An 18,416-nucleotide genomic window follows, 5' to 3' on the forward strand; every position below is an offset into this window, starting at 1 on the left:
CTCTGTATGCTCTAACTCACTCTGTACGCTCCATCTCGCTCTGCGTTCATTCTGTATGCTGTGCATTACTCTGTATGCTCCATCTCACTCTGCGTTCATTCTGTGTGCTTTGTCTCAATCTGCATGACTATGTATTCTCTACCTCACTCTGGTCTCATTCTGTATACTCTATCTCGCACTTCATATGCTCTATCTCACTCTGCGCTTATTCTGTATGCTCCTCCTCACTCTGCATTCCTCTGTATGCTCTATCTCACTCCACACTCATTCCATATGCTCTATCTCACGCCACACTCATTCCGTATGCTCTATCTCACTCTCCACTCATTCTGTGTGCTCCATCCCACTCTCCGTTTCGCTGTATGCTTTATCTCATTCTGTGCCCAGTCTGGGGATGCTCTATCCTGCTTTCTTTCTGCATGTGCTCTCTCCGACTCTCTGTTCACTCGACGTGTGTTCACTCTCTACATATTCTATCCTCTCTCTTTCTATCCACCTCTGCCTGATACATACATAGAAGATAGGAGCAGGAGGAGGCCTTTTGGCCCTTTGAGCCTGCTCTGTCATTCATCACGATCATGGCTGATCATCCAACTCAATAGCCTAATCTTACTTTCTCCCCATAGCCTTTGATCCCATTCTCCCCAAGTGCTATATCCAGCTGCCTCTTGAATAAATTCAAAGTTTTAGCATCAACTACTTCCTGTGACAATGAATTCCACAGGCTCACCACTCTTTGTGTGAAGAAATGTCTCCTTATCTCTGTCCGAAATGGTTTACCTTAAATCCTCAGACAGTTACCCCTGGTTCTGGACACACCCATCATTGGTAACATCTTCCCTGCATCTACCCTCTTCCCTGCATCTACCCTATCTAGTCCTGTTGGAATTTAATAAGTCTCTATGAGATCCCCCCTCATTCTTCTGAACTCCAGCGAGAACAATCCCAACCTAGTCAATCTCTCCTCATATGACAGTCCCGCCATCCCTGGAATCAGCCTGGTAAACCTTCGCTGCACTCCCTCGAGAGCAAGAACATCCTTCCTCAGAGAAGGAGACCAAAACTGCACACAATACTCCAAGTGTGGCCTCACCAAGGCCCTGTACAATTGCAGCAACACATCTCTGCTTCTATACTCGAAACCTCTTGCAATGAAGGCCAACAGACCATTAGCCTTCTTTACCACCTGCTCCTGCATGCTTACCTTCAGTGACTGGTGCACAAGGAAACCCAGGTCCCGCTGCACACTCCCCTCTCCCAATTTACAACCATTCAGGTAGTAATCTTCCTTCCTGCTTTTGCTTCCAAAATGAATAACCTTGCACTTATCCAAATTATACTGCATCTGACATTGGTTTGCCCACTCGCCCAACCTGTCCAGATCTTGCTGTATGATCCTCGTCACAATTCACCCTCCCACCTAATTTGGTATCATCTGCAAATTTTGAGATGTTACATTTTGTTCCCTCGTCCAAATCGTTAATATATATTGTGATTATCTTGGGCCCCAGCACCGATCCCTGTGGTACCCCACTGGTTACTGCCTGCCAATTTGAAAAAGACCCATTAATTCCTACTCTTTGTTTCCTCTCTGCCAACAAGTTTTCTATCCACTTCAATGCTCTCACATTGGTTTTTGCTAGCATGATGCACACGGTTTTTATGAGTAGTTTCATCCAGCCAGTGCAGTGAACCATTAAACATTAACTGTATTGTCATGCTGACAACATTTGCTGTTTTGTTTTTTAAAAATTTGGGTTGGCAAGGAGAAGTTTAATTAAAAAAGCGTATATTTTTATTATCGTCGTCCTTAGATTCAAAATGGCAACAGGTCAGCCAGTCAGCAGCTGAACGGCAGCAGAAATTGGAAGAATCGTCCAGTTTCCTCATTCAGTTTGAAACAGCAGAGATGCAGCTTAGCCAGTGGCTTGTTGAAAAGGAGCTAATGATGAACGTGCTAGGACCACTCTCCATTGATCCACATATGCTGAATAATCAAAAACAACAAGTTCAGGTAAGGAGTAACATTGACCACTGGCATTCATGACAGTCATTCAGCGATGTTGGTTTATGAGGTGAATATTTTTGTTGAAATCAAAGAGGTTGAGGAGATTTTCTTTTTACGCAGCGAGCTGTTGCCTGGAATGCACTGCCCGAAAGGATGGTGGCAGCACATTCAGAAATTCAGAAGAGATTTGGATAAGGAGGAAAATTTATCGCACTCTGGGGAAAGAGGAGGGGAATGGGAGCAATTGTATAGCCCTTTCAAAGAGCTTGCACAGGCACATGGGCCGAATGACCTCATTTGGTGCTGTAGGATTCAAAGTTACTGAGGTAGTGAAATAGCAATTGTTCAAAAGTTTTTGTTTTAACCTGACCAAAGTATCAGTGGCGCTATGCTGAGAAAAGTGGCCTCTTACATTCACCCCAACTTGGGCAAATTTACGCATATCCCAACATATTTTAACTCCACGTACTGGGAGCAGGGAGAACGTGAAAATTGGCTAAAATGACTTAAGTAGTAGAAATATATGAGTTTCCTGTACAAAATAAGTGTTCCCTGCTTTTGTTATAATAGATGCTCTTTATTCTCGGTGAGCAAGGGAAGTTGTGTGTCAGCACATGCAGTCCCGTTAACTGTGTTTATGATTTGTGTGCACCTTTTTAATACCAGGATTTCAATTACGTTTGTAGAGTCACAGAATCTTACAGTACCAGGTGGGTCATCATGCATGTTGTTGTGACACCCTGGGCTCATGCGTGGTGAATTCCAGCCCCACAGACCCCAGAGTCCCAACACAAGTGAATTAAACAATAATTTGTATCAAGTTTGCAGTATTTGTGGCCCCTTGACTGCACCATAAGATATAGCCACCAGGTTTTAAAGTTGAACACAATAATTGTTTATTTATAACAGGAACAAAGTTGAAATATGCGATAATTATAATGGAATAAAGTCCAGTTAATCTAGCAACCCCACTCAAGAGATGAGTGTCCTTGCTTCCGATGTTGAAGACGTTGCAGCAGGCTATCCTCCCAGTATGCTTAGGGATTGAAGCCACTAGTGGACTGCTCATGGAGATCCTCTGCAGACACACTAAGTCAGAACTCCCAGGCTGTAGGCTTCCCTCTGGGGAGTCACTTTAACTTTTATTAACCTGTGCTTTCACTCAAAGAATCTGCCTCTGGACTGTTTAATTATTACTTGTTTCCAACTCCACCAGCATGTCCCACAACCATACTGAGATAAGAACACAATTCCCCACACAAGACTTTTAAAAGGATTTTTAAACAACTGACCCTGTCTGCAGCTAGTGACTGGACTGAATTTCCCTACATTTCAATCTGGCTGCGCAGAGAGAAAGGTCTTTAGTTTGGATCTTTAGAAAGAAGATATTAGGAGAGAGATCAGGGCTATGACCCTTCAGCTTCTGACCAAAACAAAAGTAAAAGCAAAAGCAGTCGCGCAGAGGAAGGAACATTCCAGAGAAAAGCCCAACCAATCGGCAGGAGCCATCGATGAGGCCCAGTAATTCGAAAAAGTCCATTTGCTGACAGCCAAGTCCTTCAAGATGTGGCATCAATGATCTTCCTTGAATATGCTGATCTTAAATATAAACAGCTCTTTTCAACCTGCCTTGCCTGAGGTCATAAGTCAATCATCTGTTTACCAGCCACTCGAGTTAAAAGTGCAGTTCATCTTAAAGGCATAGGTCCCATTAATTGTCCATGTACAAAAATTTAAATTGCAGAAAACAGAAATTAAAAGGAAAAAACAAGGGCCAGACAATGATTAACAGGATTATAAATGTGTTGCTCTTGGAAAGAGATCTCAATTTAACCCCATTACTCTGACCTTTCCCCATTCCTTTATGGATTTTCCTTCAAATTCCTTCAATTTCTTTATTAAAAATCCATTCAGAATTCTGTTTCCACCATTTTTTTCGGTGGGACATTCCTTTATTCACTTAATCCTCCTTTCTTCACTTAATCCCCTACATCCATATATAAAAACAATCTCCTAACCTTGCTCATTTTGGCTGCGTGGACAGGTTGTTGATTCACCGACCAGTTGAATTAGTTTTTCCTTATTTTCCTTCTATAAGACCGCATGATTCCCACATGCCTGTCAGATCTTTAACCCTTCGTTGCAATGAAAAGTGCCTACAGTTTCTTGACTGGAAAAACTGCCATTAACGTCTCTGACGACCTCCCCCTGAGCTGTTCCAATACGCAAATGCGTACTTTGTCTCCAGTGACTGTTGGAGAGGTTAAAGTCATATCACTGACAAAGCCAAAGATCTTCACTGAAGTCAAAAAGCAGCATCCTACATTCCCCAAGGTATCCATCTCGCTTTCTGAAGTGTTGCTGGTTAGGACCAGCCCCTGGACCTCTTTCCAAGATGATATAAAGGCTGAACTGTGGAGGGTTTTTATATAGAGTGGAACGGGACTGACTCGATGGCTCTACAGAAAGCTGACATAACCTCATGAGCTGAATGGTCTCCTTCTGTGCCATTATGACTCTGAAGCTCCCCCCTTATCACAGTCTAAATACATTTCCCACCACTTATAGGGGAGAGTATAACATGGTTTCAAAATGGGATGGTAAGACCATAAAGCAACTCAAGCAAATATTTAGAAACAATAAATCTCCATTCAGTAAGCACCTTTCCAAGTTGTCATCACTGCGGTAACCTCACTTTCACAAATGTTGAACCGCTGATTGAAACGGCTTGGAAACCCTGACTTTTCCTGAAACCAGCAGAGCTTTTTAAATATTGGTTGGTATTGAACTTCCCAAAAATTGTTATTGCACTTGATATCGGTAGCTCAGCAGTCACAACATGAGCCTCACTCAGTCTCGGGTCCGAGGTGAAGCTTGTATTTCAGCTTGGTTCAGATGTAGGAACTTGGCACTCTCAATATCTGGGAAGGGAGGAGATACAATACTGCCTGAACATTGCTGTTTGTTCAGATATTGGAGGACATGGTGGGTTTAGCTAGTACTAGATGGTCTCTGAGGACATTCATCCTCACACCGGTATTCCAATGAATCAACTTGAACGACCCCCTTCTGTAACTGCTCTAAGTGAGGCAGTGGTAGGGTGCATGGAGGGTGGGCATTAAAAGAGAAGTCTGTAAGGCAACAAGGTCAGAGATATTTAAATATATTTGTAGTCAGTGCATTGTAAAGTGTAACCAAGTATTCCGTGTTTGACCCAGCTGGTCCAAGCTGGTGTTTATGCTCCACACAAGCTTCCTCCCACCCTTCTCCAACTCACCCTAACAGAATATCCTTCTGTTCCTTTCTCTCCCGTTTGTTTATCCAGCTTCTCCTTAAATTCACCTCAACCACTCCATGTGGTAGCAAGTTCCACATTCATACCCACTCTCTGGATAAGAAATTTTCTCCTGAATTACTTTTGGGTTGTGAGGAAAGATTGGATAGGCTAGGCTTGCATCTGCTGGAGTTCGGAAGAGTAAGAGGCGAGTTGATTGAAACAAGTAAGATCCTGAGGGGTTTTGACAGGGTGGATGTGGAGAGGATGTTTCCTCTTGTGGGAGTATCTAGAATGAGTGACTAGTGTTTGAAAATAGGGGAAATAAGGGATCGCTCATTTAAAACAGAGATGAGGAAACTTTTTTCTCTTGAGGTGGGGGGGGGGGGGGGGGGGGGGGTTTGAGGGTTGAGGCAGTGTATTTCTATACCTTTAAAGCAGAAGATCGACAGATTCTTCATAAGTAAGGGAGTGAAAGGTAATCGGGGGTTGCCCGGAATGTAAAGATGAGGCTAAAATTAGATTGGCCATGATCTTATTGAATAGCAGAGCAGGATGGAGAGGCTGAGTGGCCTACTAATTTGTATGTTCCTGTGTATGGATTTATTATTAACTCTCTCACACATACCACTTGTCTTGCTTTCAGATTGCATGGGTATGAAGTTCTCACCTTTTCCTTGCCACATTTTAAGGTCTTCTTCATTGTGAGCACAAGGATTGAAGGGTTCCATTGTTCCTTATGATGGAGTTGTAGACTGTAATCAGATAGATCCTGTAGGCTAACTGTTGGGGAGGTTCCCAACTGGTACATGGAGGGTATGGGGCATGTCTCCAGGTAGTTTTGTTAATCATTTGAATTAAGTTACTTGAAGTACATAACCTATTGTAAAGTGGATAGCCATGCCTGCACTTAAATACAGTTAACACCGTTGTACTGTCCACTTAACATGGGCAATGTGCACAAACCATTCCCATTGCCATTTGGAGACCATTACAAAGGCGCCACCTATAAAACAGCAAGTGCGCCAGATATGTCAGACAATTGTTTTCAGATTATGCCCCCCTCCAGCACATTTCCGAGACCAAAGCAAGGCTAAAGTTGGAGTGAAATAGAAGGAAGTATAATAATCTTCCCTTCATTGTGTTCTCTTTCCCATTGTAATTCTCACAATTTAGGAAAAGATCACAAACATCTGCCATTTACAAGCACAGATTAGCTTTTAACAGTGAGAGGAGGTTGATAAATTCTCTGAAATAATTGGGCATGCCCGAAGCTTAGAGGGTTTTGGCAGGGCTTCGCTAAGGCAATGTCCATGGTACTCAAAACACGGGTGGTGCCGAGTCCAGAGGTGGTGATCTTTGGAGTGTAGGAAGAGCTGGGAGTTCAGGGGGCGAAAGAGGCTGACGTCTTGGCCTTTGCCTCCCTGGTAGACCGGAGACGGATCTTGTTAATGTGGAGAGACTCGAAGCCCCCGAGTGCAGAGACCTGGGTTAGTGACATGGCTGGGTTCTCAGTCTCGAGAAAATAAAGTTTGCCTTAAGAGGGTCAATGGTTGGGTTCACCCGGAGGTGGCAGCCGTTCGTTGACTTTCTCGGAGAAAATTAAAATGTCAGCAGAGGCAGAATTCCAAAAGTGGCGGGGGGGCCAGACTGTTTTTTTTTCTTTCTTATTGTTGGGGGGGGGGGGGGGGGTGAAGATTGGGATGGGGGTGGAAATGCTTATTGTACCATGTTTATGTCGCTGTTATTGTTATTATTATAAAAACTTGCAAATACCCTAATAAAAATATTTTTAAAAAAATAAACAAATCTCTGAACTAAAATAAAACAAAACATAATGAAAAGGAATTTTCACTGAAATTTCCTGTCGCAATCTGACCCTTCTAACTCGCCACCTTGGGTGTAGTTGAGGTTAATTGCATAGATATGTTTCAGCTAGATCAGGTGCAAGTGGAATAAAAACTCAGCAGGTTTGGCAGAATCTGTGGGGAGAGAAACACGAGGTTCACGTTTCGAGTCCATCTCTCCACAGGTGCTGCCAAACCTGCTGGGTTAATCCAGCGTTTTCTGTTTTACACCATAGAACATACAGTGCAGAAGGAGGCCATTCAACCAATCGAGTCTGCACCGACCCACTTAAGCCCTCACTTCCTCCCTGTCCCCGTAACCCAATAACCCCTCCTAACTTTTTTGGTCACTAATGGCAATTTATCGTGGCCAATCCACCTAACCTGCATGTCTTTTGACTGTGGGAGGAAATTGGAGCACCCGGAGGAAACCCACGCAGACACGGGGAGAACGTGCAAACTCCACACAGACAGTGACCCAGCAGGGAATCAAACCTGGGTTCCTGGGGTGTGAAGCCGCAGTGCTATCCACTTGTGCTACCGTGCTGCCCAATTTATTTCAGATTTCCAGCATCTAATATTTTGCTTTTATTTATGTACATGTGGAAGTTGGGAATAGAAGGCTATGCAGATGGGATGGGAATAGGGGTGGAAGGAGGCTTACAAGGGAGTATAATAGAACACCAACAACCAACTTCTATTTATACCGTGCCTTAAGCATAAAACATGCAACCATTTTTCACAGTATTGTTATCAATCAAAATTTGGCATTGAGCCATTTGAGATTTTGGAGCAAGTGACTAAACGATAGGTCAGATCGATAGGTTTTGAAGGATATCATAAGGGGATTAGAGAGAGATGGAGCAGCAGAGAGTTTTAAGGAGAGAATTCCTGAGCTCGGGTTCGGCTGAATGCCAGCTTCTGTGCAAACTGCACTAACATCAACATAAACATAATTGCCAATCTTTACAAGTCTACTTGATTTCGAGGAGGGGAAATTTCAAATGGTCCAGGCGATTTTTCAGTGGATTGACTCCCCAAAGCCTGACCACAAGTCAGGAGTGTGCTGGAATACTCTCTACTTGTCTGCTTAAGTGCAGCTCCAACAACACTCCAGAAACTTTACACCATCTAGGTCAAAGCATCCTGCTTAATCAGTATCCCATCCGCCACCTTAAACATCCACTCCCTCCATCACCGACTCACAATAGCAGCAGTGTGTACCCTTTACACGATGCGTTGCAGCAGCTCACGGAGGCTTCTTTGACAACACCGTCCAGACCCGTGGCCGCTACCACTGAGAAGGTAATTAAGTAAAGTTGCATAGTCCCAGATGACCATAGGCTGCTTACCCCTTTGAGGGGGAAAGCTGACTGGTGGTGGTTTAACCTGAGGATTACCACACCTCAGGCGAGGGGCAGGGTTGAGAAGGCAGGGGCCTTCATGAGTAACCTCAGCCGGTACACTTTGCACTTAGAAGTGTTGCTCTTTTTAATGAGTGGAATACTATCCCACCGGCGAGCCAATAATGTTACCAAGTCTGGGGTACCTACTTTAGTCAGATATTAGTCTGACCGTTATTAATGAGGATATTGCTTTCAGAGTCGCCAGGTATCAAATGATATCACCACAAGGTTCAACCGGATATCGATCAAAGACCCAACAACCAATCAGCTAGTTCAAGATTAATAATAGTTTATTTACACACAAGATTAACTCACACATGCAACATGAAAACACTACAAGCTAAATTATACCTAACACTGCAACAACCTAAATTATACCTAACACTGCAACAACCTAAATTATACCTAACACTGCAGAGGAACAAGGTCTTTGTTCGGATCTGGAGTGGCTGGGTCTGGAGAAGTAACTTTGGTTCTGCTGGGCTCATTCGTTTGGTAGCGGTCGTTGATCTTGAACTTGCTTCTGGTCGTGGTGCTGCAGTTGGCTTCAGGTATAGGCCGGGCCGAAGAGTGCCGGTGTGCCAGGGCCAAAAGAGATCGAACACATGGCAGTGTCTCTCTTTATCCTTTGGGGTTTTGCGCTCTTTTGGGCGGTCCTTCGCTTTGGACCCAATAATTCGGCAGGCTTCGATTACTGCCTTCGATTTGAGCCAATAAAGGGGGCGGGTGCCTTGATGGCTGGGCGTGTCCTGAGCAGTCATTGACCTTGGCTGTTCGGGCTTCCTGGGTGAAGGGAGTGGCACCGATGTGTCTGGATCTGTATCTGATACCTGAGTACAAGTCTTTTGTTCTGGGGATATGAGCCATTAGAATGCAAATCGGCTGGGGGTTTCGATAGTGCCTGGTTCTCTAGTGGCAAATATACACTTAAGCTCTGAGTTCGTCTGGATCCTGCATTGGCCATATTTCCCGTGATTCTTTGCAAGTGGCCATATTTCCCTTTGTGAGTGGCCATCCCAGATGGCTACAGAAGGTCCAGGGCAGCAGTTACCTGGGAACGCCACCACCTGCAAGTCCCCTTCCAAGCCAAACGCCATCCTGACTTGGAACTGTATTGTTCCTTCACCTCGCTGGGTCAAAACCCTGGAATGCCCTTCCTAACAGCTCCATCGGTGTACCTGTACCACATGGACTGCAATGGTTCAAGTTGGCTCACCACCGCCTTCTCAAAGAACATTAGTAGTGGGCAATAAATGCTGGCCTAGCCAGCAACACCCACATCCCAGAAATGAGTAAATATGGAAAAAAGTTCTCAATTTTAGAAGTCTGTATCAGTCAGGTGTATGATGTGAATGGCCCAGTACCCCATAAGTTTGCAAATGACAAGCCCATACTCTGGGGTAAGTTTGGGCTCGGGTATGACTTTAACAATAAAACCACTTAAACTTCACCCCTGCAGTTCCATATTGTTCAAAACCCTTATTGAGATTGGTAACTTGGAATTGGTCTCGATACTTCACCATGCCTCGAATGACCTCTGCTTCTGTGTTGATCTTTCTTTCGTTTCCAGATTCTGCTCAAGGAGTTTGAGAGTCGAAAGCCGCAACATGAACAGTTGAAAACAGCAGCCGACGGCATCTTGAGTCGGTCGGATGACCCTACCCCGGCCTGCGGAGTTGTGAGTGATCAGCTGGCCGCGGTGATGCACAAGTGGGACAACTTGACAGGAAAGCTGGTTGACCGGTCCGACCTCATCGATCAGGCCATTGTCAAAAGCACCCGATACCAAAATCTAGTTCGGGACCTCTCGGGTAGGCTGAGTGCCCTGGACATTAAACTGGCCCGTCAGCCACCCATCGGCTCCCAGCCCGAAGCTGTGAAATCCCAGCTGGAGGCAGCCAGCGAAATCCGGTCGGAGGTGGAGCAGGAGGAGAAAAGCATGCAGGAGGCCCAGACGCTCTGCGAAGAGATCTCTTCCCTCGTCGGCGAGCAGTACCTGAAAGCTGAGCTCAGCAGGCAATTGGACAATGTCTTGAAGCCCTTCCGAGATCTGGAGGAAAGAGCAGGTGAGCGGGTTAATCTGATTATTGAATAAATATAGAACATGTGTCACTGAAATGCATTCAAGCTCAATTGATCAATGAGTTTTAAAAAGTCACAAATACTATAAATCTGAAATTACAACCGTGAGTACTGGATGAACACGGCATTGGAGAAAGAACAACTTTAACAATTTAATTTGAACTGCAGCAATGCAGGGACATGCCTGAAGTGTTGATTTAATAATAATAATCTTTATTGACACAAGTAGGCTTACATTAACACTGCAATGAAGTTGCTGTGAAAAGGCCCTAGTCGCCACATTCCTTCGCCTGTTCGGGTACACGGAGGGAGAATTCAGAATGTTCAAATTACCTAATAAGCACGTCTTTCGGGACTTGCGGGAGGAAACCGGAGCACCCGGAGGAAATGCACGCAGACACAGGGGGAATGTGCAGACTCCACACACACAGTGACTCAAGCCAGGAATCGAATCTGGGTCCCTGGAGCTGTGAAGCACTGTGCTACCGTGCTGCACTCATCTTTCTCTCATGCTTGTTAGCCCTTGCAATTCCTTTATTTTGGTTCATTTTAACTTCTTCGATACTTTCGAAGCTGAAGTGGAGCCTGACAATAAATTGCCTCGATGTTTTACAGTTGCTGTTTGTATATTAGACGCTACATGTTCTTAGCAGAAGGGGGCTTGGAATTATACTGCTTCCTTTATTTCCGAAGTTTCGCATGTCTGGTAACCAATGAGGTGAAAAAGGTCTCGTAGAGACAAAAGTGGCAGCTGCTTTGCACAGAGACCTTGTTGTTTTAATGACCGGTTAATGCGCGTAAAATGGATGTTAAACTAAGAGCACATGTGATTTTTGGTACATCTGGAAGGAAAAATGACGAGCAAATGTTAAACTGAATAGTACAATTTTCGAAGGGGTGCTAGAACAGACTCGTAGGGTGTGCACAAAACTTTGAAGGTGGAAGTATTTTTTGATTAGGCTGTTTGAAAGAAAAAAGTGGGATTTTGGCTTCATGAACAGAGACATCGAGTACAAAAGCATGAAAATTATGTTAAAACTTCATAAAACACTGATTAGGCCACCGTTGAAGTGCTGTGTTCAATTCTAGGCACTACATTTAAAGGATTCTGTTATTAAGGGCTTGGAAATGGTGCAGAGGAGATTTACTAATATGGTACCAGGATTGAGAGGTTTCCTGGAGAGATGAGAGAAGCTGGGGTTGTTACCAAAGAAGGTTAAGGGGCCATTTAGTAGAAATGTTCAAAATTACCAAGCTTTTCGATCCCGTAAATAGGGAGAAACTACCGAGTGGATTGGTAACCAGAGTACGCAGATTTATTATAATCGGAAAGAACAGTGTGCAGCAAGGTGGTGCAGCGGTTAGCACTGCTGCCTCCCAGGTTCGATCCCGGCTCTGGGTCACTGTTCGTTTGGAGTTTGCACATTCTCCCCGTGTTTGTGTGGGTTTCGCCCCCACAACCCAAAAATGTGCAGGTTAGGTGGATTGGCCACGCTAAATTGCCCCTTAATTGAAAAATTGAATAAATTTAAATTTATTTTAAAAATAAATAAATAATTGGAAAGAACTGCAAGGGGAAGTTAAATTTGTTTTAATGCAGTAAATACAATCTGGGAAGCACCGTCTGAAAGAGCAGTAGAACAGATTCAATGCTAACTTTCCAAAGGATAAACACTTGGAAAAGGGAAATCTCACAGGGCCGTGTAGGAGAGTAGGATGTGGCCAAATGATAACACTTTCAAAGGGTTGGCACCTGCATGTTGGGCCAAAACGTCATCTGCGCGGTTTATTCTATTTAGGCAGGATAATGTCATCTAATAATATCTTTGCATAATTTTGTTTTGGTTAAGGAAACCGAGTCCATCAGCTTCAGTCGGCGCTTGCTAATTCCGAGCAGTTTCAGCAGATGTTCGATGATTTTCAGGCCTGGATGGATGGACAGCGCCGCGAGCAGGACCAAAGAGCTCCCGTATCTGCCAAACTCGAGTGTCTACACTTGCTGATCGATGAGCAGGCAGAGTTTAAGAAATCCTTAGCCCAGAAAGCTGGGTCCTACGAGATGATCCTGGTGGAGGGTGAGGCGCTCCTTCAGAATATGCAGCCCGGGGCCGAGAAAACCGCCTTGCAAGGGCGGCTGGGAACCCTCCGAGCCGACTGGGAAGAGCTGGCCAGGCAGGTGGAAGCCAGGCAGGAGAAGATGAGGGACTGTTTCCAGAAAGCCCAAAAGTACAGAGAATGTGTCGAGCACCTCCTGCCATGGATACAGGAGTGTGAAGCGAAGGCTTCTCGAGTACAAGTCTGCAGCGATGCCGCTGAAATTGAGTCTTCGTTGGCAAGCATTAGAGGTTTGCAAACTGATGTGGACAAACATCGGAGGGTGTTAGAGTCTCTAAATAATGCTGCCGACAGCTTGATCGAAGTCAGCCAGACTGATCTGGATGATATCCAGAATGAGAAGGCTTCAGTCAACCAGAGGGTTGATCTGATTAATGAACAGCTCCGTCTTAAAATCAGTTCCCTGGACGAGATGGCAAAATGCATGAAGGAGTTTCAGAATTCTCTCAAAGATGCCAAGAAGCAACTGGATGGAGCCAAGCAGCAACTCGAGCTCCATGATGCCCTAGGACCCCAGGCATACAGTAACAAGTGCCTAACCAACATGAATGCCCAGCAGAAGACTCTTCAGGCTTTGACACTGCAAGTGGAGAATGTCGGGCGCCTTGCTCAGAGACTGGCTGCTGGTACCTCGGATGGAGCAGGCATGTCCTTGATCCTGCGACAGGCCGGTACCTTACAGGAGGATTATGGGTCGGTGAGCCAGCAAGTGCGGGAAAGGTGTTGCTTCTTGGAGACCAAGCTCCAAGGCATTGGGCGGTTTCAAAACAATATCCGGGAGATGTTTTCCTTGTTTGCCGACCTTGATGATGAATTGGACAGCATGGCTCCTGTGGGAAGGCATCTGAGCTGTCTACATGTCCAGAAGGATGGCATCCGAGAGTTCATTGTCAGACTTCAGGAGCTGACGGCGAGCATCCAAGGTGCAAAGATCGAGGGCAGGCAGCTGCTGGAGTCAGCAAGTTCTCCAGATTTACTGGGGTTAAAACGAGACCTGGACGCTTTAAGCAAACAGTGCAATAAACTGCTGGACAGGGCAATGGTCAGGCAAGAGCAAGTAGAAACCAACCTTGCTCGGATTGAGGAATTCGACAGTAGGTGCAAGACATTTAGCAAATTGGTGGCAATCGCTGAGCAGCACGAAGAGAGTCAGGGCAGTGTGGGGACGGAAACCGACATCATCAACCAACAACTGGAATCATTCAAGGTAGGATGCTGATTCTCAATCTACCCCTTGGCCTTGTAACAAGATAGTTGTCCAATTTCTTGTGGGTTCTTTTGTATAATAGTGCCTTTATGGGATCTGGGATCTTGTTGGCTAGGCCAGTATTTGTTGTCCATCCCTAATTGCCATTGAAAAAGTGGTGGTGAAAAGTCCATGTGGTGTGGGTACACCCACAGTGTTGTTAGGGAGGGAATTCCAGGATCTTGACCCAGCGACAGTGAAAGAACGACGCTATATTTCCAAGTCAAGATAGTCAGTGACTTGGAGGGGAACGTCCTGGTGGTGGTGTTACCCATGGATCTGCTGCCCTTGTCCTTCTAGAGTAGTCATGAGTTTGGACGGTGCTGCCTAAGGAACCTTGGTGAATTCCTTCAGTGCATCTTGTGGATGGTACACACTGCTGCTATTGTGCGGTTATTAACTTTGGTAGGAAAAATAGAGGCATAGACTATTTTCTAAAGGGGAAAAGGTGTCAAAGTCAATATTTTCCCGCCTCTGTGGTAGAAAAATTCAACACACTCGTTAAGACAGAATAACAAGCTTTATTTTCGAAAACAACTGCATGCAGTAATGGCTAAAACTTGAAGTCAGAGAGCAGTCAACAAAACTGCTTGGTCTTTCACAAGTTCCGTGCTTTCGCGGAGAATTAGCTCAATATTTATACATTATCTTTATCAAGATTATGTGACAACAGTATGGTCAGGAGTTTGATCAGAAATACAAACGGAAGCAAAGACCAGGCCATGTTTGGTCATATCACTCATACCATTATTTAGTCCTCGGAGGGAACATTGAAAGGTCAGAATAGACTTGTTTCTTCCTGAACTTATCTTTGTTTTAAATTCCTACGGCCCTGGGTTATGACGAGTTAGTTTTATCAGGAGTTGCCGAGGTCCGGTGTTTTGGAATGGCTCGACCTTCGCTGATCTTTTCAGACTTCAAGTTATGCAGAGTTGGCCTACGGCCATACTAGTCTGAAAATGGTTAGGGCAGCATTCTTTACCTGGGCCTGGGGAGCTGGAATGAGTAGCTCCAGTCTTTCTTGTATTGTGTCAAACCTTTTGACCAGTCTTCCCATTGACCAGTTTTCCCATCATGCCATTACTTAATTCGTACCATATCACACTTTGTGAATCTGAAGCACAAGGGGACTTAGGAATCCTAGTTCAGGGTTCTCTTAAGGTTAACATGCAGGTTCAGTTGGCAATTAGGGAGATAAATGCAATGTTAGCCTTCACTTCGAGAGGGCTTGAATAGAAGAGCAGGGATGTACTGTGGAGGCTGCATAAGGCTCTGGCCAGACCCCATTTGGAATATTGTGAGCATCTTTGGGCCCAATATATAATGAAGGATGTGCTGGACTTGGAGGGGATCCAGGGGAGGTTCACAAGACTAACCCTGAGAATGAATAGCTTGTCATTTGAGGAGCAGTTGAGAACTCTGGGTCTGTGCTCGATGGAGTTCAGAAGGATGAAGGGGGATCTCAATAAAACTTACAGAATACTGAGAGGCCTGGATAGAGTGAATGTGGAGATGTTGTTTCCGCTAGTTAGAGAGACTAGACCCCGAGGGCACAGTCTCAGACTGAATGGATGATCCTTCAAAACTGAGATGAGGAGAAATTTCTTCCGCCAGAGGGTGGTGAATCTGTGGAACTCATTGTCACAGAAGACTGTGGAGGCAAAGTTACCGAGTGCCTTTAAGACAGAGATAGAATTTTTCTTGATTAATAAGGGGTTACGGGGAGAAGGCAGGAGAATTGGGATGAGAAACACATCAGCCATTATCAAATAGCTGAGCAGGTGCATTGGGCCGAATGGCCTAATTCTGTTTCTGTGGTCTTATGGGTCGGTGGTGAAGGGAGTGAATGTTTGTGGAAGGGGTACAGATGCTATATAAATTCGATTTTGTGCTGATGTTATGGCTCCAAGTTGAGCTCAACAGTTGTCGCGGCAAATCCACACCATTAGAAAATGGATTTGTGGCCTTTGAAGTCTAGGATATTTTTCTCCTCCTGAAGCTGAGGAAGGGGATATTATATAGAGGGAAGGCGGTGGGATAGTGGTATTGTCACTGGACTAGTAATCCAGAGATCCAGCATAATGATCTGGGGACCCGGGTTCCAATCCCATTTAAACTCAATAAAATATAAGGAGTCTGCACATCCTCCCCGTGTGTGCGAGGGTTTCCTCCGGGTGCTCCGGTTTCCTCCCACAGTCCAAAGATGTGCAGGTTAGGTGGATTGGCCATGATAAATTGCCCTTAGTGTCCAAAATTGCCCTTAGTGTTGGGTGGGGTTACTGGGTTATGGGGATAGGGTGGAGGTGTGGACCTTGGGTAGGGTGCTCTTTCCAAGAGCCGGTGCAGACTCGATGGGCTGAATGGCCTCCTTCTGCACTGTAAATTCTATATGGGTCAACAGTAAGCTGAAGTGTCTGCACATTTGCGAAGTATGGTCAGGGTAATGTCAGACCCAAGTTCAGTCAAAAAATAAATTCCGTCATTTGTATGAATTTTCAGAATTGAGATTTCTGTCTCCTGATGAGAGATGGTAGCATTGTCTCGTCAGGTCCCTTGAGGATTTGTGATGTGTCAGAGTTTTTTCCCAGCTGATCTCTCCGAACCAACTCTCTCTCTCTCCCCTCTCCCCCCCCCCAATCCTGCTCTGAAGAACACAATTTCTGCTTTCTGTCTCCAGTTTTGTATCTCCAGTTTTCTCTGCTATACTCCACTTCTTTCCTGCCGGCTGGGATGTAATATGGGTAGGTACACTACATCACCTGAAGTCCCCATTGTATCTCAGTTTGGATTACCTTGAGGCTATTTCTCCATGAATGTGTATTATTATCAGAACTAGCAGCATTGCAAGAGTTAATGTAGTGTAGAGAGTAGCCACTGGAGGGAGCTGCAGATACAACTATATAAGGCAGTGATTCGAGACCTTGTGGAGGAGTGTATGCAGGAGATAGCTAATGAAGGTCATTAGAGCAGATAGTGTGAGTAAGATTAGATTATAGTTTATACCAATAGTGAAATTAACAGAGATGAGTGTAGGTCGATGTTATTGATCGATTGTGTATTCTTTTTAATAAATTTAGCCATGATGTGGAGATGCCGGCATTGGACTGGGGTGAGCACAGTAAGAAGTCTTACAACACCAGGTTAAAGTCCAACAGGTTTGTTTCAAATCACGAGCTTTCGAAGCACTGCTCCTTCCTCAGGTGAATGAAGAAGGAGCTGCGCTCCGAAAGCTAGTGATTTGAAACAAACCTGTTGGACTTTAACCTGGTGTTGTAAGACTTCTTACTGTTATAAATTTAGAGTAGCACTTCCGGGTGCGGCGATGACCAGCTGAGTCGCACGTTTCGGCAGCTCCCGGTGTAACGGACTTTTGGGCTCTTAATAAGAGCCCCAACGGCAATTTTAATGGCTAAAAGTACTGTGCGGTGAACCAGAAGGGAATCCCCCCTGGATACGGATGGAAAAAGGAGAGGAAGGTGGCCGGATTGCGGTGGATCCTTTAGAGCAGCGGCAAGGAAGGCAAGCAAAAACCAAGATGGCGTCGGAAGGTGGCAGTTTCATATGGGGCCCTGAACAACACGAGTTTTTGAAACGCTGCGTGGAAGAACTCAAAAAGGAAATGAAGAAGGAGCTGTTGGCCCCGATATTACAGGCGATCGAAGGGCTAAAGGAGGAGCAAAAGACCCAGGAGCAGGAGCTTCGGGTCGTGAAGGCAAAGGCTGCCGAGAATGAGGACGACATACAGGGCCTGGTGGTGAAGACGGAGATGCACGAGGCACACCATAAACGATGTGTGGAAAGGCTGGAGGCGCTGGAGAACAACGCGAGGAGGAACAATCTAAGGATTCTTGGCCTTCCTGAAGGTGCGGAGGGAGCGGACGTCGGGGCATATGTGAGCACGATGCTGCACTCGTTAATGGGAGCGGAGGCCCCGGCGGGTCCGCTGGAGGTGGAGGGAGCATACCGAGTGATGGCGCGAGGACCGAGAGCAGGAGAAATTCCTAGAGCCATAGTGGTGAGATTCCTCCGTTTTAAGGACAGAGAGATGGTCCTTAGATGGGCAAAGAAAACTCGGAGCAGTAAGTGGGAGAACGCGGTGATCCGCGTATACCAAGACTGGAGTGCGGAGGTGGCGAGAAGGAGGGCGAGCTTTAATCGGGCCAAGGCGGTGCTTCACAAAAAGAAGATAAAATTCGGAATGCTGCAACCGGCAAGACTGTGGGTCACATATCAAGGGAGGCACCACTACTTTGAGACGGCGGATGAGGTGTGGACTTTTATCGTGGAAGAAAAATTGGAATGAGCGGGTTATTAAAAAAAAGAACGTTTGAAACAAAGTGGTGGGGCGAGTATGGGGGGGCGAAGAAGGGGGGAAAGAGGAGTTTTATGTTATTAATCCTGCGATGTGGTAACTTTTCTCTCTTCCACAGGAGGTGGT

At 45.4% G+C, this 18,416-nt stretch overlaps 1 protein-coding gene and 1 long non-coding RNA gene across 22 annotated transcripts in view; one reads left to right on the forward strand and one right to left on the reverse strand.

The window, feature by feature from the left end:
• Window positions 1–18,416, forward strand: part of dst (dystonin) — a 779,292-nt gene that overhangs the window by 562,920 nt on the left and 197,956 nt on the right. For all 20 annotated transcript variants that reach the window (XM_072498412.1, XM_072498427.1, XM_072498428.1 and 17 more), the window contains 3 exons: window positions 1,815–2,014; window positions 10,106–10,601; window positions 12,468–13,939. In XM_072498412.1, coding sequence (XP_072354513.1) covers window positions 1,815–2,014; window positions 10,106–10,601; window positions 12,468–13,939 — 2,168 coding nt within the window. The remainder of the gene's footprint in view (window positions 1–1,814; window positions 2,015–10,105; window positions 10,602–12,467; window positions 13,940–18,416) is intronic.
• The window catches only part of LOC140410377 (uncharacterized), a 43,865-nt gene continuing 34,256 nt past the window's right edge, over window positions 8,808–18,416 (reverse strand). For both annotated transcript variants that reach the window (XR_011940634.1, XR_011940635.1), the window contains exon 4: window positions 8,808–10,585. This is a non-coding gene — a long non-coding RNA (uncharacterized lncRNA). The remainder of the gene's footprint in view (window positions 10,586–18,416) is intronic.

The sequence above is a fragment of the Scyliorhinus torazame genome, chromosome 4 (genome assembly GCF_047496885.1).
Source record: "Scyliorhinus torazame isolate Kashiwa2021f chromosome 4, sScyTor2.1, whole genome shotgun sequence".
Taxonomy (NCBI): Eukaryota; Metazoa; Chordata; class Chondrichthyes; order Carcharhiniformes; family Scyliorhinidae; genus Scyliorhinus; species Scyliorhinus torazame.